Source organism: Galeopterus variegatus, unplaced genomic scaffold (genome assembly GCF_000696425.1).
Source record: "Galeopterus variegatus unplaced genomic scaffold, G_variegatus-3.0.2 Scaffold4485, whole genome shotgun sequence".
NCBI classification, from domain to species: Eukaryota; Metazoa; Chordata; class Mammalia; order Dermoptera; family Cynocephalidae; genus Galeopterus; species Galeopterus variegatus.
The window spans coordinates 26,487-52,207 of NW_007730596.1; the positions used below are offsets into that span (position 1 = coordinate 26,487).

The window sequence follows — 25,721 nt, forward strand, 5'->3', positions numbered from 1 at the left end:
CCAGAAAGCAATGAGGCCACAGGAGACGGATCGCAACCCTCAGTGTCGCCCCCGTACCGGACCGGGACCGGCAACGGGATCGCAACCCTCGGTGCTGCTCCCGTGCCTCGCTCAGCCAGTGAGCGGGAACCGGTCTGTATGTGGGATCCGAACCCTCAGCAGGAGCGCCGCCACGCTTCCCAAGCGGCGCACTATAGCAGTGCGCCACCAGGCCAGCCCCACAACTACAATTTTTTTGAAGTTCTTACAACAAGCAAATGGAAAGGACATGCTTGGGTGGGAGGGGGGAGAGGGAGGAGGGAGGGAGGTTTTGGCGATGGGACATAATAATTAACTACACTGTATATTGACAAAATAAAGAGTAAAAAAAAAAAAAACTCTCTTCCAGCTAACTGAAATATACAATAATTTGTTATAGTTACCCTACAGTGCTATGGAACATTAGATCTTATTTCTCCTATTCTCCAATTTTGTATCTTTTAACCAACCTCCTGCTATCCCTCTCTCCCTCCTACTTTCCCAGCCTCTAATAACCATTATTCTATTTTTCCATTTTTATGGTATCAACTATCTCAGCTTCCACATATGAGTGAGAACATGCTGTATTCTTTTTCTCTGCCTGGCTTATTTCCCTTAACATAATATCCTCCAAGCTCATCTATGTTTCTGCGAATGAAATGTCTCAGATTCTTAAAAGTAAATCTATATGGATAGAAATATGAAGTAAGAAATATTATCTAGAAAAAACAGTGTCACTTGCTGGGGTGGATAAATGTTATCTGAGGAAATCTGTTCACTGGTTTCAGGGCAACTCAACACCCCCCTTTTTTCTTCCACTCCATGGCCTTTGGAGCCTTTTCTCTTTTGTCCCCAACCAAACTGAAACAAAACTGATGCTAAAGCTTCGGTGTACACGTATTTAAAAAGCAACAAGGTAATAGTTATTAGCTAACAGCTATAAGTCGATGCAGAGGGACACTGCAGTGTGTGTGTCCATTTGATTTTGTGACTTTGGGGAATATCTGAAATGTCTCTAAACATTTCTGCAATACGTGCAGACTGAACTTCACGGAATCTAAGTGCGGGCCCTTTAAGAGGAACGAAGTCCTGCAAGTCCTCTAACACTTGGGTTACCATTTCCCAATGTTTCGCAAAAGCCCAGGCCGACAGCCCCTCTCCTTGGACGATGGCTCAGTGGGAACTACATTACCCAGAAAGCAATGAGGCCACAGGAGTGGTGCATTTTTGTACGAGCCAAAGACATCTGGGCGGGACTTCCGCCAGCCTTCTCGCCCCAGACATTTTGTTTGTTCTCGTGAGGTTTTACCAAGTAGGAGCTCCGGAACGCTGGGTTCCCCCACGGTGGAAGAACCGCGAAAGCTTGGAGGAGATGTCTTCTCTGCATAGAGGTGCGTCCCAGGATCAGTGGGAACGGAAGTGTCTGCGTCCCCGACCTAGACGCCCGCCGCCCTCGGCCACTCTCCGCCCACATAGTCCGTTGGCCGCCGCTGAGCGGATGGACCCGGCGCAGGTGGGTGCTGCGTCCTCCGACCCTCAGCCACCCTTGCCCCTAAGTACAAATCCTAAAGCCCAGAATAAGGGCTCAAGTTCCTGTCACCCCAGTGAGTGTCCGGGACATTGATGCACTCATGGGTGGGATTTATATTTCTGACAGCCAGTGTGATGGGCTGTGGGAGAGTGTGACAGAAAAGAGGGGACTGCAATGGTAAAGGCTTGGAGGTGCGACTGAGCCAAGAGCATTCGGGAGATACCGGGTTCTTTATCATAACATGAGCACCCAGCAGAGTTTTAGGAGTTATGCCCGAAATGGCACGCTAAGGAGTGCACCTTCATTCTGCGGACTTTGGGAGCTAAGTTGGGATTTTAAAAGCATCCCATAATTTCCTCTGGCGGCAGCTTTGCTCAGAGGAGAACGCATTAGTTTGGAATGCGGATGGTAAGGATGGATGCAAGAAGACTAGTAAAGACGCTGTTGCAGTGGACTCTAGGAATGCTTTGGTGGTGGATGTACCAGAGAAAATGGTAGGAGAATGGGAAAAAACGATCAGATTCTGGGTAGATTTTAAAGATAGAACCAACAGGATTTCCTGGTGCATCAAAGGGGCTGCTGTGATTAAGAGCAAGGAATGGAAGACCAAGGTTGTTGTTCCCCCCCCCACCCCCCCGTCCCCCACAAACACCTTGAAGATAGAAATCGGAAAGTCAGAGCGGGGAGCAGGTTTTAGGAGGATCAGAAGTTGGATTTTGGACATAGTGACTCTGAGATGTGCCAGAGTGGAGGCCTTCCTCAGCTGAAGGAGAAGGTGTGTAGTTTTGGAGAAGGAGTTGCGCTTGAGAAGTCTTCGTGGTGAGAGCAATGGTCTGGGCCAAGTCAAGACCTGGAGATCCAGTTTAGGGGATGAAATCTTAATGATGTTATTTCAGTTGGTCCCTGGGGTGAGAGAGGGGAAGGCTGGGACTGGAGGGCAGGGAAGAGGGTGCGAGCATTCCCGAGACTCCCCCAATAAGGGAGAGGTCCTGGCATTTGAAAGCGTTCTGTCTAATGTCTATAGGAGGACAGGGCTATAAAGTATAAGGAGCTTGACCTGATATGGTGTCCATGGTGTGAGATACTGTAAATTTGCTATCATCTGGTGATTTCACCCTCACTTTTTTTTTGTTTATTTTTAATTAACAAATAATAATTTCATATATTTGTGGGGTACAATGTGATGTTTTAATACGTGCATACATTGTGGAATGATCAAATCAGGATAATTAGTATGTTCATTTCCTCAAATATTTATTTTTTTGTGTGTTTATTTTTAATTAACAAATAATAATTTCATATATTTGTGGGGTACAATGTGATGTTTTAATACGTGCATACAGTGTGGAATGATCAAATCAGGATAATTAGTATGTTCATTTCCTCAAATATTTATTTTTTTGTGGTGAGAACATTTAAAGCCCTCTTTTTTTGAAGCTATTTTAAAATACATAGTACATCATTATTAGATAGTCACCTTGCTGTGCAATACAACACCAACTTATTCCTCCTAACTGTAACTTTGTACCTATTGACCAACATCTCTCCTTTCCCTGCCCCTCCTCCACTGTTCTACTCTCTACTTCTATGAGTGAGACTCTTTCAGATTCCATATGAGTATAAGTGAGATCATATGGTATTTGTCTCTCTGTGCCTAACTTATTTCACTTAACATTATGTCATCTAGTTTTATACATGTTGTAGCAAATGACATAATTTCCTAGCTTTTTTTCTTTTAAGGTTAAACACTATTACATTTTGTATGTATACTGCATTTTAAAAATCAATTGATCCATTGATGGATGCTTAAGTTGTTTACATATCTTGGCTATTGTGAACAATGCTACAATAAACATGGGAATGTAGACATCTCTTTGGTATGCTGGTTTCAGTTCCTTTGGGCATATACTGCTAGTGGGATTGCTGGATCATATTGTAATTCTAATTTTAGTTTTCTGAAGAACCCCCATTCTGTTTTCCAAAATGCCAATACTCATTTACAATACCCCCAACAATGTATGAGGTTCTCATATGAAGTTTCCTTTTTCTCCACACTCTTGCCAACATTTGTCATCTTTCATCTTTTGATAATAGCCAATCTAACAGGTGTGTTGATATCTCATTGTGGTTTTAATTTGCATTTCTCTGATGATTAAAGGTATTGAGCATTTTTTTATGTATCTGTTGGCCATTTGTATGTCTTTTGAAAAATGTCTATCCAAGTCCTTTGCCCAGTTTTTCATAGAATTATTTGTTTTCTTGTTCTTGAGTAGTTTGAGTTCCTTGTATATTTTGGGTTTAGCCCTTTATCTGATGTATGATTTGTAAATATTTTCTCCCAATTTGTGTGTTGTTGCTTCATTGTATTGTTTCCATTGCTGTGAGGAAGCTTTCTAGCTTGATGCAATCTCATTTGTCTGTTTCTGCTTTTGTTGCCTGTGCATTTGGGTTCATATTCAAGAAATATTTCCTCAGACCAGTCTCATGGATCTTTTGCCACTATGTTTGTTTTTTCTTCTAGTAGTTTTATAGTTTCAGGTCTTATGTTTAAGTCTTCAATCTGTTTTGAGTTGATTCTTGTATAAGGGTGAGATAAGGGTCTACTTTCATTCTTCTGTATGTGGGTATCCAGTTTTCCCAGCACCATTTGTTGAAGAGACTGTCTTGTCCCTACCATGTGTTCTTCACACCTCTGTCAAAAATCAGTTACTTGTAGATGTGTGGATTTATTTTTGGGCTCCCTATTCTATTCCATTGGCTGATATGTCTGTTTTTATGCCAGTCCCATGCTGTTTTGATGACTATAGCTTTGTAATATGTTTTGGTATCTTGTAGTGTGATGCCTCCATCTTTGTTCTTTTTACTCAAGATTGCTTTGGCATACGAATTTTAAGGTTATTTTTTGTTTCTACAAAGAGTGTCATTGGAATTTTGATAGGGATTGCATTAAAACTGTAGATCACTTTGGATAGTATGGACATCTTAACAATGTTAATTCTTCCAATTTATGAACACAGGATATCTTTTTATTTATTTGCATCACCTTTGATTTCTTTTATCAGTGTTGTGTAGTTTTCAGCATATATATCTTTCATTTCCTTGATTAAATTTAGTTCTAAGTTTTTAAAAAAAAATGCTATTATAAGTGGGATGGTTTTTTTCTTTTCTTTTTCAGACAGTTTAGTGTTAGTGTATAGAAATGCCACTGATTTTTGTAAGTTGGTTTTATATCATGCACCTTTACTGAATTTGTGAGTTCTAGCAGTGTTTTGGTAGAGCCTTTAGGATTTTTTTTTTTATGCGTAAGATCATGTTGTCAGAAAACAGACAATTTCACTTAATCCTTTTCTATTTGGGTTCCTTTAGTTCCTTTCTCTTGCCTAATTGCTCTGGCTAGGACTTTCAGTACTAGTTAAACAGAAGGGATAAGAGCAGGCATCCTTCTCTTGATCCTGATCTCAGAGGAAAAGCCTTCAACTTTTTACCATTGAGTATGATGTTAGCTATGAGCTTGTCATATATGACCTTTATTGTGTTGAGGAACAGTCTTTCTTCACCTAATTTGTTGAGAGTTTTTCCTAGTACCTTGAGGTATAACATTAGGTTACGTATTTAAGATCTTTCTTCTTATTCGATGTAGGTGTTTATTGCTGTAAACTTCTCTCTTAGAACTGCTTTGCTGCTTCTTGTAAGTTTTGGTATGTTGTCTTTTTGTTTGTCTGAAGATAATTTTTAATTTTGCCTTTAATTTCTTTTTAAATAGCTGTTCAGGAGTGTATTGTTTAATTGCCACATATTTGTTAATTTTCCATGATTCCTCCTGTTATTGATTTCTAGTTTCATATCATTGTAGTTGGAAAAGTTACTTAATATGATATCAGGCATCTTAAATTTGTTAAGACTTGTTTTGTGATCTAATATATGATCTGTCCTGGAGAATGTTCTGTGTTTACTTAAGAATGTGTATTCTGTTTCTGTTGGGTGGAATGATCTGTATATGTTTCTTAGGGCCATTTGGTATAAAGTGTAGTTTAAGTTCATTGTTTTCTTACTGATTTTCTGTCTAGATGATCTGTCCAGTGTTGAAAGTGGAGTAGTAAGATCCCCTGTTATTATGGTGTTGCAGTCCATGTCTCTCTTCAGATATCTTAATGTTAGCTTTATATATTTAGGTGCTCCAATGTTGGGTGCATATAATTACAATTATTATATCTTCTTAAAGATTTACCTTTTTTATCACTATTATAATGACCTTTTTCATCTCTTTTTATAGTTTTTGCCCTAAAGTTTATTTTGTCTGAAATAAGCATAGCTACCATTGCTCTCTTTTTGTTTTCTTTTGCATGGAATGTCTTTTTCCATCCCTTCACTTTCAGTCTATGAATGTTCTTTAAGAGGCAGCATAAAGTTGGGTCTTGTTTCTTTCTCCCATTCAGCCACTCTATGCCTTTTGATTGGAAAATTTAGTTCATTTACATTTAAAGTAATTATTGATAGGTGTAGTGGATTGAATTATGTTCCCCCAAAACTCACTGAAGCTCAAATTGTGTCCCCCAAGTTTTATGTATTAGAAACTTAGCCCCCACTGAAACTGTTAAGGGGGCAAAATCCTATCATGGTAATTGAGAGTGGGGCCTTAAAGAGGTGATTGGATTGTAGGACTATGCAGTAGTGAATGGATTAAAAATGGTGGTCAGGGTGTGGTTCTGAGGACTTTAAAAAGAAGGGGAGACTCTGTCTCTCTGCTCTGTCTGCTTCCACCATCTTGCAATGTGAGCCCCCTGGGTCACTGTCGCCACCACCAGATCCACTTTGGACTTCCCAGCCTCAGAAACTGTAAGCAATAAGTGTCGTTTTTCTTTATAAATCACCCAGTTCCAAGTATTCTGTTATAGCAACAAAAATGGACTAATACAATATGTAAGGACTTACTAGTGCTATTTTGTTAGTTGTTTCATTGTTGTTTTGTAACTCTTTTGATCTTTTTTTTTTCTCTTGCTTTCTTTGTGGTCTGATGGCTTTCTGTAGTGTTATGCTTTAGATCTTTTCTTTATAGTTTTTGTGTTATTGATTATGGGCTTTTACTTTGTGGTTACCCTGAAGTTTACATAAAACATCTTATAGAAAAGGGTATTTTGAGTTGGTAGCAAATTAATTTTGGTCACATACACAACTTCTACACTTTTACTCCCCCTTCTCCCATGTTTTGAGTTTTTGATGTCACACTTCACATCTTTTTGTAATTTGTATCCCTTAACAAATTATTGTAGTTCCAGTTGTTTTTAATAGCTTTGCCTTTTTAAAAAAATTAATTAATTTTTTTTTTTTTTGGAAGCTGGCCTGAGCTTTGCCTTTCGATATTTACACTAGAGATATAATTGATTTGTGTACCACCATTATAATATTAGAATGTTTATAATTTGAAAATGTACTTTCACCAGTCAGTTTTATACATTCATATGTTTTTATGTTACTAATTAACATTCTCCTAGAGTTCGAGGAACTTTCCTTAGCACTTCTTATAAGGCTGGTTTAGTGATAAACTTTTTCAGCTTTTGGTGTCTGAGAAAGTCTTGATCACTCCTTCATCTTTGAAGGACAGGATTGGTTGGCAGGTTTTTTGTTCGTTTGTTTATTTTTTGTTTTTTCCTCCTAGGATTTCGAATATATCATCTCATTCCCTTCTGGTCTGCTAGGTTTCTGAGAAATCTGCTGATGGTCTTATGGAGGTTCCCTTGTACATGATGATTTGGTTTCCTCTTGCTGCTATCAACACACAATCTCTGTCCTTAACTTTGAATAATTCGATTATGATGTGTCTTGCTGTGGGCCTCCTTGGATTCTTCTTATTTGGTGTCTTTGGGGACTCCTGGATCTGGCTTTCTATTTCTTTCCCTAGGCTTTGGAATTTTTCTGCCATTATTTTTCTGAACATGTTTTCTGTTCCTTTCTCTCTCTTTCTGGCAAGCTGGTAATGTGTTCCACTTGATGGTGTCCCGTAAGTCTCTTAAGTTAGCTTCACTGTTATTCATTCTTTTTTCTTTTTGCTGCTTAGATTGGATGATTTTCAGTGACCTGTCTTTGAGTTCACTAATTATTTCTTCTGCTTGATTTGGTCTGCTGTTGAACCCCTCTTGAATTTTTCATTCAGTTACAGCATCCTTCAGATTTATGTTTTCTGTTTAGTGGTTTTTTATACTTTCTGTCTCTGTTGAATTTCTCAGTTTATTCTCTCATTGCTTTCTTGACCTCAGTGAGTATCTTTATGACCATTATTTTGAATTCCTTGTTGGGTAAGTCATGTATCTTCACTTTAGTTGGGTTGGTTTTGGAGATTTGGGGATATATTCTCCTGTTTTTTCGTTTTACCTGACTCTCTTTATTTCTGCACAGTAGATAAGACTACCTCTCCCAGTCTTGTCAGACTAGCCTTATGTAGGAGAAGGATCTTACTAATTCTGATTCTTCTGGGCAAAGATTTAAGGTGCCTCTCAAATCTTTCTGTTTGTCCAGACTTGTCTCTGTTTTTGGTGGCCTCTGGAATCTGTGATGTGCTTTGTTATGTCAGGTATGTGAAACTGAAAAGATAGGAGCCAGACTTTCTAGATGTAGCTGGAAAGGTTGGGGTATTGGATATGTATTCTAGTTCCTTCTCTCTTCACAGGAACTTGAGCATAGGTGTTTATCTCCCTCTCTCTCCGCACTAAGCTGAGTAAAGAATCTATGGCAAATGCCTGTACTCACATTCAGGCTGTACCCTCTGATCCTGGGGAGATGTTGCTGGAAGTGGGCCCATTGTATGTCTACCTCTTTGTTTTCTTTGGTCTAGGGCCACTTAGGAATGCAGAGTTCTGTCAACTCCCAGAGCTAGTTTGTTACGGAGACAGTCTCTTGGGTGGGAGCTGTAGAAGTTGTGGCACTTGCTGTGTGGCCAGACTTCTTCCAGGAGGAATGGATAGGCTTGGATCTATAACTGCGGTGAGCCAGGGGCAAGCCTCGTGAAGTGCCGAGCTCTGGCTCTGGCTGCCACAGTGCTTTTGTTTGCCACATTAGCTCCCTGATTCAAGTTTGTTAGAAGACAGGCCATCAAGTAGTGTGTTCCAGTAGACTGGAAGTGTGTTCCACAAGCCCCTTCTTGAGAAAAAATGGGAGCTACATGTCCTGTCCTTTTCTGCACTGCTTCAAGGGGGTGTAGCCTCTGGAAGTGTTCGTTCTGTGATTTAGAGAGACTCACATGTCTGGTCCCTTCTCCCAGAGCTAAGAGGTTTAGGATGGAGTCCTTCAACAGTTAGCAGTAAAAGTTGGGGCACTCAATGCATGGCTTAAAGAAACAGGACTGAATTTTTAAAGCCCCTTCTTTGCACTACATCCCAGGGATGAAGCTGCTGGAAGTGCTTGAGCACCTCTAACAAACTGCCACTTTTTCCTCTGAGGTCTAGAGAGAGAAACACACATGCCATTCTGTTCTGTTACCATAGCTAAGAGGTTTAGTTTAGGATGCAGTCTGTCATGTGGAAGCTTTAAAAGCTGGGGCACTCAATGTGTAGATAAACTCCTTCCAGCAGGGATTAATAGACCTGGAGTTATTACTGGCACAAACCATGGGAGCAAGCTATAGAAGTACTGGTCTGCTTATCAGGCTGCCTGATGGGCTAATGTTTGTCTGCCACTTTAACTACTCAGTGTAAGTTTTATAGAAGCCAGACCACCAGGTAGCCACTGGAAGAGTGTGTCATAAACCCCTTTCAGAGAGGAACAGGGGGCTGCACTTTTTAAGCCCCTTCTTTGCATTACTCTCGGGATGAAGCTCCTGGAAGTACTTGGAGCACCCATGTCAAACTGCTGCCTTTTTCTTTGGTCTGGAGAGACTTGCAAGTTTCAGATCTCTGCTTCCAGAGTTGGCAAATTTAGAGCCAAATCATGGGCAACCTTAGAATTAGGGCTGTACATGTAAGGTCCAAATCTTCCTCTTCACAGAGAAAAGATGGGTAATTGGGGATTCCTCTCCTGATTGTGTGACATGATGCTGGGGGCAAAATCTGTGCCCAGGTGTGCCTCAGCTTTTCCTTCTTGTTTGAAGTGGATGTTTTCTTAGTTGCCTGGTGGGTATGAGTCTATCAACTGGTGTCTGACTTTCTCTTAGAGGGAATTGATCCATGAATAGATATTTCTTTGGTGCATCCATTGGTAGAGGGAAAGTCAGGAGATTCCTGTCGTGCCATATGGCTGACATCTCTCTCACCGTCACTTTTGAACCCCCTCTCCTAAAAGAAACACACATTGAAAAGCTCCTCCAGTGCCAGGAGTAATTCTTCAGTCACTCTTGGCAAAGCCAAAAAATACCTCAAATGCCATGTGGTGGATTGTCCCAGATTCTTTTAGCATTTTTGACTAAATAAAATTTCTAAGGACAAGCTCACTGGGGATATCTTGTGTCACAGCAAGTTCTTACCAAAGGATTCCTCTAGGGTCATTTGTTCCAGCACAGGAAATGTTTCTGCTCACATTACCTATATGTTATTTGTGGTTTTCAGCTTACACATTTTTTTTTTTGAGCTACAAAACAAACAGGAAGAAAGTTTATGTTATCATAGTTCCTAGATTATTCTCATGCTGTATCCCCTGTGAAATTGATTTCAGAAGAAGACTAAGCATTGATAAATACTAATGAATCTTTTAGATCCCTATACTGGCTAGCTGCCAAATAAACAAATAAGTAAGTAAGTAAATAATCTTAAAGGATCCACTGTAGGCAATTAGTTGATTTATCTTAAGTACATTTAGATTGATCCTAGGCATGTTTCTTCCTTGGGGGCATTTAAAATAGTATTCACTGAAATCATTACCTATAGGAACTAATTCTCTTATGAAACCTCATTTGAGAAAGACTGTTCTGGTAAATAAATATACGTATGTTCACAGACAATTAAAAAAAAACCTATGATCTGTATTGTGACATTATTTTTGGCCTAGTGGAATGTGAACTTTTAAATATTCAACAGCAAATATTCAATATTCACAACCAAGATGGATGTGTATCTTTTGAATGCTATCATCTATATGTCTGCTTATACTTTTTTAATTTATTCTTTTCTGAGAGGGTAGACAAGGTCTAGAAATTTATACATTTGCACTCACAGTTCTTTCAGTTTTATAATATATATTTTAATTGTAGGGAGAAATTGCCAGGTTGTATTAAATGTATGGAAAATTCTACGAAGTCTATAGGAAATCATTAAATACAAAAATAGAGATAAGCTAAAAGAAGTAAAACAACATCTTATGAAGACTAATCATAAGAGAGGTGGAGTGGTTTTATTAATATAAGAGAAAGTTGACTTCAGGAAAAGATAACATAGAGACATTTTATAATATTAAATAGGTAATTTAATTGAGAAAATAAAAAATTCTAAACATTTATGTAACTAATAACAGGGCTTTAAAATTCTTTTCTGTCAATAATTAATAGAATAAACAGAAAACTGGTAAGGATATAAAGGTGTGACCAACATCATCAGCCAACCTGAATCAAAAATATTTATAAAGCACTACTCCTAGACTACAGTAGAAGACATATTCTTTTCAAGTGCACATTAAACATTGATCAAGATAAACCAAATATTGGGACATGGAATAAATCTGAGTAAATTTGAAGTAATACAGAATATATTCTATAAATAGAACAAAATTAAATTGGAAATTTAGAAATATCCTAGGAAATCCACAGATATTTAAATTTTACAGAACACTTACATTTTATCAGAGTCAGAGAAGTAGTAAGGGAAATTTAGTAGAAAGTAAACTAGGAATATGTTTTTGTGATATAGGAAAGGGTAATTTAGAAAAATCACAAGAAGCAAAATATATTAAGTGGAAAATGGATAAATATATTTATATTGGAATTGTAGGCTCCTATTTCATTAAACTCATGACAGCCAAAATCTGGAGAGTCAAGAGAGATTGAGAGGATATTTACATTGTCTAAAGCTGGCAAGGGACTAATGTATAGAACATACAAAGAAATAGTAATTAGAACAAGAAATAAAAGGCCTAAAAATAGGAATAGATAGTCAACAGAAGAGGAAATCAGGGCAGCTATCAGGCATGTAAAAAGATATACAAACACATTTAAATTTTAGAAATGCATTTCAAACATAATGGTATTTATTTACAGAGCACATGATAGAATATAAAGAAAATTCTAAAGCATCCAAAAATTTTACCAGAACTAATCTCATGAATATAAACATAAATACTAATATTAGCAAATAAAATTTAGCCATGTGTAAAAAGAATTATATGTCATGACCAAGAGAGATATATTCCAGTGATTCAAGGCCTAGTATAAGAAAAACAGTGTAATTCAATTTTTTAACAGGCTAAAGAAGAAAAGTCACATCATATCAATTGATACAGACCAATCACTAGAATTTAACAAAATGTCATGTAAAAATGATCTCGCTATATGTGAGTCCACACACATACACACATTTGTGTATTGTTTCTATGGGTAGATAGATGTACATGTGAATGAGTTATATTTTATATGTCAACAATACATAAAACAATACATACAATACAAAAATTGAATGATGAGATTTAAAACATCTACTATAGCACCAAAAAATACTTAGGAATGAATATAATGAAATATGTGTTAACTCTTAATTATACTCACTCAAAGGTATTTTATTGAAAACTACAAAATATCATTATTATTATTATTATTATTTCAGTATTATTTATGAAGTTTTGTTGAAATCTATAAAATACTTCTGCTGGGGAAAATTAAAGATGGCCTAAATAAATGGAGTGATTCTTTCTGTAGGATTCAGTGATTTCACGTTTTCTTCCTTCCAAGAGTTTAGTGCTCTCTTGGGGCTCCAGTATGGATTAATGGTTTCCTGTTGGGAATTCAGGCCAAGTTTCCCTTGACCACACAAATACACCTGCAGTCAGTTGACCTGTGGACAGTTGGGGAGGGCAAGAGAGGTCAAGTTCTGGTTCCTGCAGGAGACAGGCACCTGGAACTCTGAATCAAAGGTGCAGGTTGAGGGAATCTGGGAAGGCTTCAAGTGTGTCCTGTTTGGAGGCTGTTGGCCTGGGGAAGCTGGAGTTGGGCTAACTAGCAACAGGACATCCTATGTAATTGGTTAGGAGTGTATATTTGGTTTCCTCTGGTTGGTCCTAAATTGGAAACTAGTGTAAAAGTTAGTGAAAGTGGCAGTTTTTTCCAAGTTCTGACCATGTTTGTCAGATTGCTGTAGAGGTTGTGGGTCAGAATTTTATTTTTGTGTATATTGACACTACAAGTCAACCAGTCGGGAGGTTGCAATAGCCTTAAGTGAGTTTAGTGAGGCTGTGCCAGAGTGGTTGCTGTGAAGGTGTCAGAAGAGGTGGCTTTCTCAGTGTTATTTTACTAGGGCTGATCATACTTTCTGAAGTGGATTGTGAGAGAGGGGAGGGGAGGAGTCAGAGGTGACCCAAAGTTTTAGACTAGCTGCTAGAAGGATGGAAATGTCATTTGTAAGAGTAACTTTCAGAGGATTAGATGGAGATAGGAAGTTTGTGACTGGTTAGAAGACAGCATGTGTGTATGGTAGGCAGAATAATGGCCTCCCAAAGATGTTAATTTTCTAATTCCTGGGACTTTTGAATATGTTAACTCGCATGGCAAAAAGGACTTAGATTATGTGATCAAGGATCTTAAGATGTAGATATTATCCTGGATTATCCAGTATGCCCAGTGTAATCACAGGAGTACTTTTATGAGGTGAGCATAAGGGTCAGAGTTAGAGAAGGAAATCTGAAGAAAGAAATAGAGTGACTTCAGTGACGTTAAAGTGTTGCTGGCCCCCAGTCTGGCCGAGTGTGTGCCAACCAGAGAGGCACCCCGCCGGAGAGGCCTGAGATCCATGGAGACCACACGCCCCGTGGAGCCAGCATGTGACTGAACAGGTAGGCCTCACCACCACCAGACCCCATCCCAAGCCCAGCTAAGTGCATGCCAACCAGAGAGATGCCCCAGTGGAGAGGCCCGAGACCCGCAGAGACCACGCACCCCGTGGCACCAGCATGCAACCTAGCAGGAAGGCCTCTCCACTGCCAGACCACATCTCCTGCCTGGCCAAGTGTATGCCAACCAGAGAGGTGCATCCCCAGAGAGGCCCAAGACCTGAGGCGACTATGCACCTGAGGCACCAGTGGGCAACTGAACAGACTCTGAGGCAGCCATGCCAAATTGGCAGGCCCAACGGCATCCTAGCCAGACAATATTGTCAAACCACTGAACTATGAAATCCCTTGCCACAATGACTAAACATCAAAGGAAAAATACCAGAAATATGAAAAATCAAGAAAGCACACCACCAAAGGATGTGTAATCTCAAGCTCTAGATCCTATAGAACAAGAAGCCCTTAAAATCTCTGACAAGGAATTTTGAGTGATAAGTCTAAGGAAACTAAGTGAGATACAAGAAAACTCAGCTACACAACACAATGAAACGAGGAACAGAATACAAGACCTGAAAGAAGAATGCCCTGCAAAAGAATGTAGCAGAGCTTGCCGAGCTGAAGAATTCATTCAACAAAATAAAAAACACAACAAAGAGTTTAACCAGCAGGCTTGCAGAAGCAGAAGAGAGAAATTCTGACCTTGAAGATGGGCTGTTTGAAATAACACAGGCAGACAAAAAAAAAAAAAAAATTAAGAACATTGAAGAAAATCTAAGAGAGATATCAGACAACCTTAAGTGCTCAAATATCTGAGTCATGGGTATTCCAGAAGAGCAGGAAAAAGGAGACTGCACTGACAACATATTCAAGAAAATAGTGGCAGAAAACTTCCCAGGTATAGGGAAAGACACAGATCTTCAGATTCAGGAAACTCTAAGATGCCCAAAAATATTCAACCCAAAAAGGTCTTCTCCAAGACATGTTATAATCAAATTGGCAAAACTCAAGGACAGACAGAAAATCTTAAAAGCTGCAAGAGAGAAGCATCACATCACCTATAAAGGAGCCCCAATCAGACGAACACCAGACTTTTCATCACAAACCCTAAAAGCCAAAAAGGAATGGGATGATATATTCAAAATACTAAAAGACAGAGATTGCCAGCCAAGAATACTCTATAACACAGCAGACAAAAAAAAAAAAAAAAAAAAGAAAAGAAAAGAAAAGAAAAGAAAAAAGAATTAAAGGCATTGAAGAAAATCTGAGAGACATATCAGACAACCTTAAGCACTCAAATATCTGACTCATGGGCATTCCAGAAGGGGAGGAAAAAGGAGATTGCATTGAAAACATATTCAACAAAACAGTGGCAGAAAACTTCCCAGTTATTGGAAAACACACATATCTTCAGACTTAGGAAGCTCAAATATCCCCAAATGTATTCAACCCAAAAAGGTCTTCTCCAAGACACATTATAGTCCAATTGGCAAAACTCAAAGACAAAGAGAGAATCTTTAAACCTGCAAGGGAAAAGCATCAAATCACCTATAAAGGAGCCCCAATCAGACAAACACCAGACTTTTCATCACAAACCCTAAAAGCCAGACAGGAATGGGATGATATATTCAAAATACTACAGAAGACAAACAGTAAATCATAAAGAAATGAACAAAAGACAGTTAAGACACCCAAACAGAAATCAATAAAATGCTAGGAGTAAATCAGCACTTTTCAGTAACAACTCTTAATGTAAAAGGATTAAATTACCCAATCAAAAGACACAGACTGGCTGACTGGATTAAAAAGGAGGACCCAACTATATGCTGCCTTTAAGAGACTCACCTCACCTATACAGACTCACATAGACTAAGAGTGAAGGGATGGAAAAAGATTAACCATGCAAACAGAAATGTAAAACGAGCTGGAGTAGCTATTCTTATATCTGGTAAAATAGACTTTAAACTAAAAACCATAGAAAGAGATAATGAGGGCCACTACATAATGATAAAAGGATTGATCCATCAAGAAGACATAAGCATCATAAATATATATGCACCCAATGTCGGAGCAGCCAGATTTATAAAGCAAACTCTATTAGACCTAAAGAAGGAAATAGATACTAATCCCATGATAGCAGGGTACCTGAACACCCCACTGTCAATATTGGACAGATCGTCTAGAGAAATAATCAGCAGAGAAACACAAGATCTAAACAATACTCTAGACGAATTCGACTTGGCAGATAGCTACAGAACATTCCATCCAACAACCTCAGAATATTCATTCTTCTCATCAGCATATGGATCATTCTCCAGGATAGATCACATGTTAGGTCACAAATCAAGTCTAAACAAATTCCAAAAACCTGGAGTTATCCCACATATTTTATCAGACCACAAGGGATTAAAATTAGAAATCAGTAACAAACGAAATTCTGGAAACTATACAAACACATGGAAATTAAACAGCACTCTACTTAGTGACTCTGGGTCCAAGATGCAATGAAACAGGAAATCAAAAAACTTATTGAAACTAACGAAAACAATGATCCATCATACCAAAACCTGTGGGATACTGCAAAACCAGTACTAATGGGGAAATTTATCACATTAAATGCTTACTTCAGAAGAATGGCAAGATGGCAGGTGAACAACCTAACACCTCACCTTAAAGAACTAGAAAAACAAGAACAATCCAAACCCAAAGTTAGAAGACGGAAAGAAATCATTAAGATCAGAGCAGAACTTAATGAAATTGAAACTCCAAAAATGATACAAAAGATTAATCAATCATAAAGTTGGTTTTTAGAAAAAATAAAATTGACAAAACATTAGCATGGCTAACTAAAAAAGGAGAGAGAAAACCCACATAACAACAATTAGAAATGAAAAGGTGATATTACAACTGATACCTCTGAAATACAAGGAACCATTCAAGACTACCATAAACAACTATATGCCAACAAATTTGAAAATCAGGAGGAAATGGATAAATTTCTGGACACACACAAGCTACCAAAACTGAGCCAAGAAAATGTAGAAAATTTGAACAGACCAATCACAATAAAAGAGATAGAAGCTGTTATCAGAAGGCACCCAACAAAGAAAAGCCCAGGACCAGATGGATTCACAGCAGAATTCTACCAAACATTCAAAGAGGAATTGACACCAATTCTCTACAAACTATTCCAAAAAGTTGAAACAGAGGCAAGTTCCCCAGACTCATTCTATGAAGCAAACATAACCCTGATACCAAAACAAGGTAAAGATACAACTAAAAAAGAAAGCTACAAGTCAATATCCTTGATGAATGTAGATGCAAAAATCCTCAGTAAAATACTAGCTAACAGAATACAGCAACAAATATGCAAAAATATACACCATAATCAAGTGGGATTAATCTCAGCGATTCAAGGTTGGTTCAACATATGCAAGTCAATAAATGTGATGCACCATATCAATAAAGCAAACACAAGAACCATATGATCATCTCTATAGATGCTGAAAAAGCATTTGATAAAATCCAACTCTCATTCATGATGAAGACTCTCTACATGTTAGGTATAGATGGAACGTATCTCAAAATAATTAAAGCCATATATGGTAAACCCACTGCCAATATCATCTAGAATGGGGAAAAGCTGAAAGCTTTTCCTTTAAGAACAGGAAGTAGAGAAGGATGCCCACTCTCACCACTCCTATTCAACGTAGTGTTGGAAGTACTAGCCAGAGCAATNTCAAATTGGCAAAACTCAAGGACAGACAGAAAATCTTAAAAGCTGCAAGAGAGAAGCATCACATCACCTATAAAGGAGCCCCAATCAGACGAACACCAGACTTTTCATCACAAACCCTAAAAGCCAAAAAGGAATGGGATGATATATTCAAAATACTAAAAGACAGAGATTGCCAGCCAAGAATACTCTATCCTGCAAAGGTAGATTCCTTCCAAAATGAAGGGCAAATAGTATATTTCTCAGACAAACAAAAACTGCAGGATTTCACTACCACATGACCACCCTTACAAGAGATTCTCAAGGGAGTCCTGGGTTTGGTACCTGAAAAATAACTACCACTGCCATAAAAACTCAAGAAACATCAAAACCCACTAGTAAAATTAAAATGCCAACAATGAAGAGAAAAAAAAAAGTTTACCTACAACTCAAGGAACCAAGAAATACAGAAGACAAACAGTAAATCATAAAGAAATGAACAAAAGACAGTTAAGACACCCAAACAGAAATCAATAAAATGCTAGGAGTAAATCAGCACTTTTCAGTAACAACTCTTAATGTAAAAGGATTAAATTACCCAATCAAAAGACACAGACTGGCTGACTGGATTAAAAAGGAGGACCCAACTATATGCTGCCTTTAAGAGACTCACCTCACCTATACAGACTCACATAGACTAAGAGTGAAGGGATGGAAAAAGATTAACCATGCAAACAGAAATGTAAAACGAGCTGGAGTAGCTATTCTTATATCTGGTAAAATAGACTTTAAACTAAAAACCATAGAAAGAGATAATGAGGGCCACTACATAATGATAAAAGGATTGATCCATCAAGTAGACATAAGCATCATAAATATATATGCACCCAATGTCGGAGCAGCCAGATTTATAAAGCAAACTCTATTAGACCTAAAGAAGGAAATAGATACTAATCCCATGATAGCAGGGTACCTGAACACCCCACTGTCAATATTGGACAGATCGTCTAGAGAAATAATCAGCAGAGAAACACAAGATCTAAACAATACTCTAGACGAATTCGACTTGGCAGATAGCTACAGAACATTCCATCCAACAACCTCAGAATATTCATTCTTCTCATCAGCATATGGATCATTCTCCAGGATAGATCACATGTTAGGTCACAAATCAAGTCTAAACAAATTCCAAAAACCTGGAGTTATCCCACATATTTTATCAGACCACAAGGGATTAAAATTAGAAATCAGTAACAAACGAAATTCTGGAAAGTATACAAACACATGGAAATTAAACAGCACTCTACTTAGTGACTCTGGGTCCAAGATGCAATGAAACAGGAAATCAAAAAACTTATTGAAACTAACGAAAACAATGATCCATCATACCAAAACCTGTGGGATACTGCAAAACCAGTACTAATGGGGAAATTTATCACATTAAATGCTTACTTCAGAAGAATGGCAAGATGGCAGGTGAACAACCTAACACCTCACCTTAAAGAACTAGAAAAACAAGAACAATCCAAACCCAAAGTTAGAAGACGGAAAGAAATCATTAAGATCAGAGCAGAACTTAATGAAATTGAAACTCCAAAAATGATACAAAAGATTAATCAATCATAAAGTTGGTTTTTAGAAAAAATAAAATTGACAAAACATTAGCATGGCTAACTAAAAAAGGAGAGAGAAAACCCACATAACAACAATTAGAAATGAAAAGGTGATATTACAACTGATACCTCTGAAATACAAGGAACCATTCAAGACTACCATAAACAACTATATGCCAACAAATTTGAAAATCAGGCGGAAATGGATAAATTTCTGGACACACACAAGCTACCAAAACTGAGCCAAGAAAATGTAGAAAATTTGAACAGACCAATCACAATAAAAGAGATAGAAGCTGTTATCAGAAGGCACCCAACAAAGAAAAGCCCAGGACCAGATGGATTCACAGCAGAATTCTACCAAACATTCAAAGAGGAATTGACACCAATTCTCTACAAACTATTCCAAAAAGTTGAAACAGAGGCAAGTTCCCCAGACTCATTCTATGAAGCAAACATAACCCTGATACCAAAACAAGGTAAAGATACAACTAAAAAAGAAAGCTACAAGTCAATATCCTTGATGAATGTAGATGCAAAAATCCTCAGTAAAATACTAGCTAACAGAATACAGCAACAAATATGCAAAAATATACACCATAATCAAGTGGGATTAATCTCAGCGATTCAAGGTTGGTTCAACATATGCAAGTCAATAAATGTGATGCACCATATCAATAAAGCAAACACAAGAACCATATGATCATCTCTATAGATGCTGAAAAAGCATTTGATAAAATCCAACTCTCATTCATGATGAAGACTCTCTACATGTTAGGTATAGATGGAACGTATCTCAAAATAATTAAAGCCATATATGGTAAACCCACTGCCAATATCATCTAGAATGGGGAAAAGCTGAAAGCTTTTCCTTTAAGAACAGGAAGTAGAGAAGGATGCCCACTCTCACCACTCCTATTCAACGTAGTGTTGGAAGTACTAGCCAGAGCAATCAGAGAAGAGAAGGAAATAAAGGGCATCCAGATTGGAAAGGATGAAGTCAAACTGTCCCTGTTTGTAGATGACATGATTCTATATATTAAACAGCCTAAAGCCTCTACAAAAAAACTCTTGGAGTTGATAAATGATTTCAGCAAAGTAGCAGGATACAAAATCAACACACAAAAATCAGTAGCATTTCTCTTCTCCAATAGTGAACATGCAGAAAGAGAAATCAAGAAAGCTTGCCCATTTACAATAGCCACCAAGAAAATAAAATACTTAGGAATAGAGTTAACCAAGGATGTGAAAAATCTTTATAATGAGAACTACAAACCACTGCTGAGAGGAATTAAAGAGGACACAGGAAGATGAAAAGATATCCCATGCTCTTGGATTGGAAGAATCAACATTGTGAAAATGTCCATACTACCCAAAGGGACATACAAATTCAATGCAATCCCCATCAAAATTCCAATGACATTTTTCTCAGAAATGGAAAAAACTACCCAGACATTTATATGGACTAACAAAAGACCACACATAGCCAAAGCAATTCTGAGCAAAAAAAGTAAAATAAAGCTGGAGGCATAACACTACCTGGCTCTAAACCATACTACAAAGCTATAATAACCAAAACAGCATGGTACTGACATAAAAACAGACACACTGATCAATGGAATAGAGTAGAGAATCTAGATATCAACCCACACACCTACAGACATCTGATCTTTGACAAAGGCACCAAGCCTATACACTGGGGAAGAGACTGCCTCTTTAGCAAATGGTGCTGGGAGAACTGGATATCCATATGCAGGAGAATGAAACGAGACCCATACCTCTCACCGTATACTAAAATCAACTCAAAATCGATTAAAGAATTAAATATACACCCTGAAACAATAAAACTTCTTTAACAAAGCATAAGAGAAACACTTCAGGAAGTAGGACTGGGCACTGACTTCCTGAATATGACCCCAAAAGCACAGGCAACTAAAGGGAAAATAAATGGGATTCTATCAAACTAAAAAGCCTCTGCACAGCAAAAGAAACAAGTAACAGAATTAAAAGACAACCAACAGAGTAGGGGAAAATATTTGCAAAATATACATCTGACAAAGGATTAATATTCAGAATATACAAGGAACTCAAACAACTTCACAACAAGAAAACAAGAAACCCAATTAAAAAATGGGCAAAAGAGCTAAATAGGCATTTCTCAAACGAAGATATACGAATGGCCAACAGACACATGAAAAAATGCTTAACATCACTCAGCATTAGGGAAATGCAAATCAAAAGCACACTGAGATACCATCGATCCCCAGTTAGGATGGTTAATATCCAAAAGACTGTGAATGATAAATGCTGGCGAGGTTACAGAGAAAAAGGAACCCTCATACATTGTTGGTGGGACTGCAAAATGGTGCAGCCTCTATGGAAAATGGTATGGAGGTTCCTCAAACAATTGCAGATAGATCTACCATATGACCCAGCTATCCCACTGCTGGGAATATACCCAGAGGAATGGAAATCATCAAGTTGAAGGTATACCTGTTCCCCAATGTTCATTGCAGCACTCTTTACAATAGCCAAGAGTTGGAACCAGCCCAAATGTCCATCATCAGATGAGTGGATATGGAATATGTGGTATATCTACACAGTGGAATACTACTCTGCTATAAAAAAGAATGAAGTACTGCCATTTGCAATAACATGGATGGACCTAGAGAGAATTATATAAAGCAAAACAAGCAGGAACAGAAAGAGAAATATCACATGTTCTCACTTATTTGTGGGAGCTAAAAATAAATAAATACACAAATAACCTTGGGGGTGGGGAGGGAAGAAGACACAACAATTACAATTCCTTGAAGTTGATACGAGAAGCGAACAGATATGAGGTTGTTGAGAGGGAGGGGGGAGAGGGAGGAGGGAGGGAGGTTTCGGTAATTGGCCACAATAATCAACCACATTGTATATTGACAAAATAAAATAAAATGAAAAATAAAAAAGTGTTGCTTGCGATGAAGACAGAGAAAGGGCCCAGGAGGCAAGGAATGTAGGGAGTCTCTAAAAGTTGGAAAAGATGAAAGAGTAGACTCTCCTCTAGAGCTGCCAGAAGGAACACAATCTAGTTGACATCTTGATTTTAGCCTAGAACTGTAAGATGATAAATTTCTTTAGTTTTAAGTTATAAAGTTAGTAGTAATTTGTTACAGCAGCAATAGGAAACTAATACAAGGGTACTTCAAATGTTTGTGGAAAAATAGAAATAAAAGATAATATGAATCTTTCCGTGAACTGTTTGAAGTGCCCTCATATATATGTAACAGAGAAAAGGAAAGGGTAGAGGGTACCTAAGATCTTTATGTGGGTTTGGGTGCCCATGATTGAAGAAAGGAATAGGGCCAGATTGGGAGGCTTTCAGAGCAGGAATGGGAGCTTTCTTTGGCAATGGGGCCATTGGAGATTGGGGTAAGATAGGATACTGATTGTATTGTGAAGCACTCTGTCAATGCTGTCGATAGAGTAACATTTGAGAAGTCCAAGAGTATATCCATGTTGAGGGCTAGAAGGGTCCATTGGAGATTGGGGTAAGATAGGATACTGATTGTATTGTGAAGCACTCTGTCAATGCTGTGGATAGAGTAACATTTGAGAAGTCCAAGAGTATATCCATGTTGAGGGCTAGAAGGGTGGTGGAGGGTAGCTGGAGATGTGCAGGAGATGTGGTCCAAAGAGGGATGTGCATGAGAAGAGGGAGTGTGAACTGATGGTCCTAGGTCCCTGTTATTGGGGGCATAAGTGAGAGGAGTGAGCACATGTTTATGTCTGGGAGGCATGATCTGGCATACCCCAGGGGAATTAGCTGGTGGGAGAGAAGGTGGACCTCTGTGTGCCAGGCTCAGAGTGTCAAAGGCATTTATCACTTAACTTGCCTGTTGTTGCTATGGGCTGATACAGTGATCTTGGGGGTAATCAGGAGAGAGCAAGGACCAATGGTAGCAGTGCCTGGTATCTCCTCTGACTTGGGGACGCATGGAACTGGGTGTGTAGGGCATTGTTGTGGGTAGATAGATGGGGGATCATTGGTTGAGAGACTTTTCATGGACCTTGCTATCCCTGTCACGGCAGAGCTATGTGATCTTCGAGGACGTGTTTGTTTACTTCTCCCGGGAGGAATGGAGGCTCCTTGACAATGCTCAGAGACTCCTGTACCGTGATGTGATGCTGGAGAACTTTGCACTTTTAGCCTCACTTGGTAAGTTCCTTACACCCATCCCACGTTGCCTTTCTCCTTTTCCCCAGGGACCCTTTCCTGGGTTGGATCATAAGAACTGTTTCCTTCACTGGTTTCTGGGAGTAGGTGTCATCGGTCCTGTGGCTAAACTGTATGGAGTGTTCTCACTTGATGAACAGCCCTGAAGCCATGCAGCCGAGGTTTGGCATCACAAGACTTGTGGTTTCCCCATTGGATCTCATTAGGTTTGGTCACTTTCTGGGCTGGTGGATCTGTCCAAAATTATGGCACCTTTGTGCCCAAGGTTCTACCCTTCCCTCCAGGTGACATTTTCTGGAGCCTAACTGTGCCAAGAATTGTAAAGGCTCACATAATCACTACTTATGGGGACCTTTGGGCTATTCCTACAAAACCTTCCTTTGAGATTTTTTTTTGTAACAATAATTTTTTCACCTGTGGCCTGTCAGAGGGTGGGTTGCTCTGGGCCAGTGCTGGCTGCTCACCTTTCCTGGCTTTCCTTTAGGAATTGCATTTTCTAGATCACATGTAGTGATGAAACTAGAACAAGGGGAAGAGCCCTGGGTGCCTTACCAGGTGGATCTGACTCTAGCCACAGAAAGAGAGACCCAGAGGGGACCTGGACCTGGTCAGTGAATGTCAGGGAAGGGCACAATTTCAAGGCTGGAATCAAAACTAGTGACATTAACTGTTTACACACCAGAGTGTGGTTTCAAGACCTGTGGCCACACAGTGTTTTTACCTTTCTTTCCCCATTCATGACACTGAGACTTATCATTTCCAGTCTGACTTCTAGCTCCTTGCCATCCCTCACCTTGTTGTCCTCTATCTCCCACCCATCCTTTCCACTACTCTGCCTGCGTTTTTCCACTGTGTTGACCTATACTTAATGTTCATGAGATGTGTGCACAGCTTTAAATAGCCCTTGAACACCAACCACTCACATGTAGTTAGATATTCTTCGGGCCTGGACATATCCTGCATAACTCTCACATGTCACCAACAGTCAAGGTCCTTCTGGAAGCCATGTGCTGTGTCCCATCCTCATATTCTTGCCCTTCATTGGGCCTCCCCTACTATGTGACCTTCGGAAGCCCAGTACCTCATAGCAGCCCATTCCTCAACATGCTCAAGCCTTATCCTGAATACAGGACTCTTTCCTGGGTGTGTCAGACACACATTAATGATGGGATTGCCCCCTCCTACCAAAGTCATCATGCATTTCATCAACATTTCTGTGCTTTCAGATTGTTGGCGTGGTGTGGAGGATGAGGAGGCCTTCTCTGAGCAGAGTGTTTCCTTAGAAGGAGTGTCACAGGTTAGGACTCTTATGGAAGATCTGAAGACCCATCCATGTGACATGTGTGGCCCAATATTGAAAGATATCTTACACTTGACTGAATACCAGGGGGAAAAAGCCAAGCAGAAACCACATACATGTGGGGCATGTGGGAAGCAATTTTGGTTCAGTATAAATGTTCACCAGCACCAAAAGCCGTGCAGTGGAGAGAAATCCTTCAGAAAGAATAAGGGCAGGGATTCTGTGAAATACTGCAGAGACTATGTGCCAGAGAAGAGCTATACATGTGGGAAGGGCAGAATGGACTTCCCAGCCACCTCTGGTCTTCTTCAGCACCAGGCCCTTCATAGCAGGATGAAGCTCCACAAGAGCACCAAGCTTGGGGAAGGCTTTTGCAATGGGCAGAGGTATCACAAGTGCAGTGAATGTGGGAAAGCATTCCCCCGCAAAGACACACTTGCTCGGCATCAGAGAATTCACACTGGAGCAAGGCCTTATGAGTGTAGTGAATGTTGGAAATCCTTTAGCCAAAGCTATGACCTCTTTAAACACCAGACTGTTCACACTGGAGAAAGGCCTTATGAGTGTAGTGAATGTGGGAAATTTTTTAGACAAATATCTGGCCTTATTGAACACAGGCGAGTTCACACAGGTGAAAGGCTCTATCAGTGTGGCAAATGTGGGAAATTCTTTAGCAGTAAGTCTAATCTCATTAGACATCAGGAAGTTCACACAGGAGCAAGGCCTTATGTGTGCAGTGAATGTGGGAAAGAGTTTAGCCGCAAGCACACACTTGTTCTCCACCGGAGAACTCACACTGGAGAGAAGCCTTATGAATGCAGTGAATGTGGGAAGACCTTTAGCCAGAGCTCCCACCTTAACGTGCACTGGAGAATTCATAGCAGTGATTATGAATGCAGTAGATGTGGGAAAGCTTTTAGCTGCATCTCTAAACTCATTCAGCACCAAAAAGTTCACTCCGGAGAAAAGCCTTATGAGTGCAGCAAATGCGGGAAAGCCTTCACCCAAAGGCCAAGCCTTATTCGGCACTGGAAAGTTCATACTGGAGAAAAGCCTTATGTATGCAGTGAATGTGGGAAAGAGTTCATCCGAAAACAGACACTTGTTTTGCACCAGAAGGTTCACACTGGAGATAAGACTTAAGAGTGTAGTGCATGTGGGAAATCCTCTGGCCAGTGCTCCTAATTTATTGCCCACTGGAAAAGTCCTAGCAGTGATCATGAGTGCAGCAGATGCAATAAATCCTTTACCCAAAGGCTGAACCTTATTTGCCATTAGAAAGTTCACACTAGACAAAGGCCCTGGCAGCATAGGGAATGTGCTGTCTCTTTGTTCATCCTAATAGCTCACCCCAGAGTGAAGATTTGAGA

General features: G+C 39.2%; 1 protein-coding gene across 1 annotated transcript; it reads left to right on the forward strand.

The window, feature by feature from the left end:
* Window positions 1–1,395: 1,395 nt before the first annotated feature.
* Window positions 1,396–25,721, forward strand: ZNF671 (zinc finger protein 671). Its single transcript, XM_008587655.1, is given in 3 exon segments — window positions 1,396–1,531; window positions 22,907–23,033; window positions 24,278–25,721. Coding segments are annotated over 3 exon segments (1,401 nt in total). The 5' UTR covers window positions 1,396–1,516; the 3' UTR covers window positions 25,537–25,721.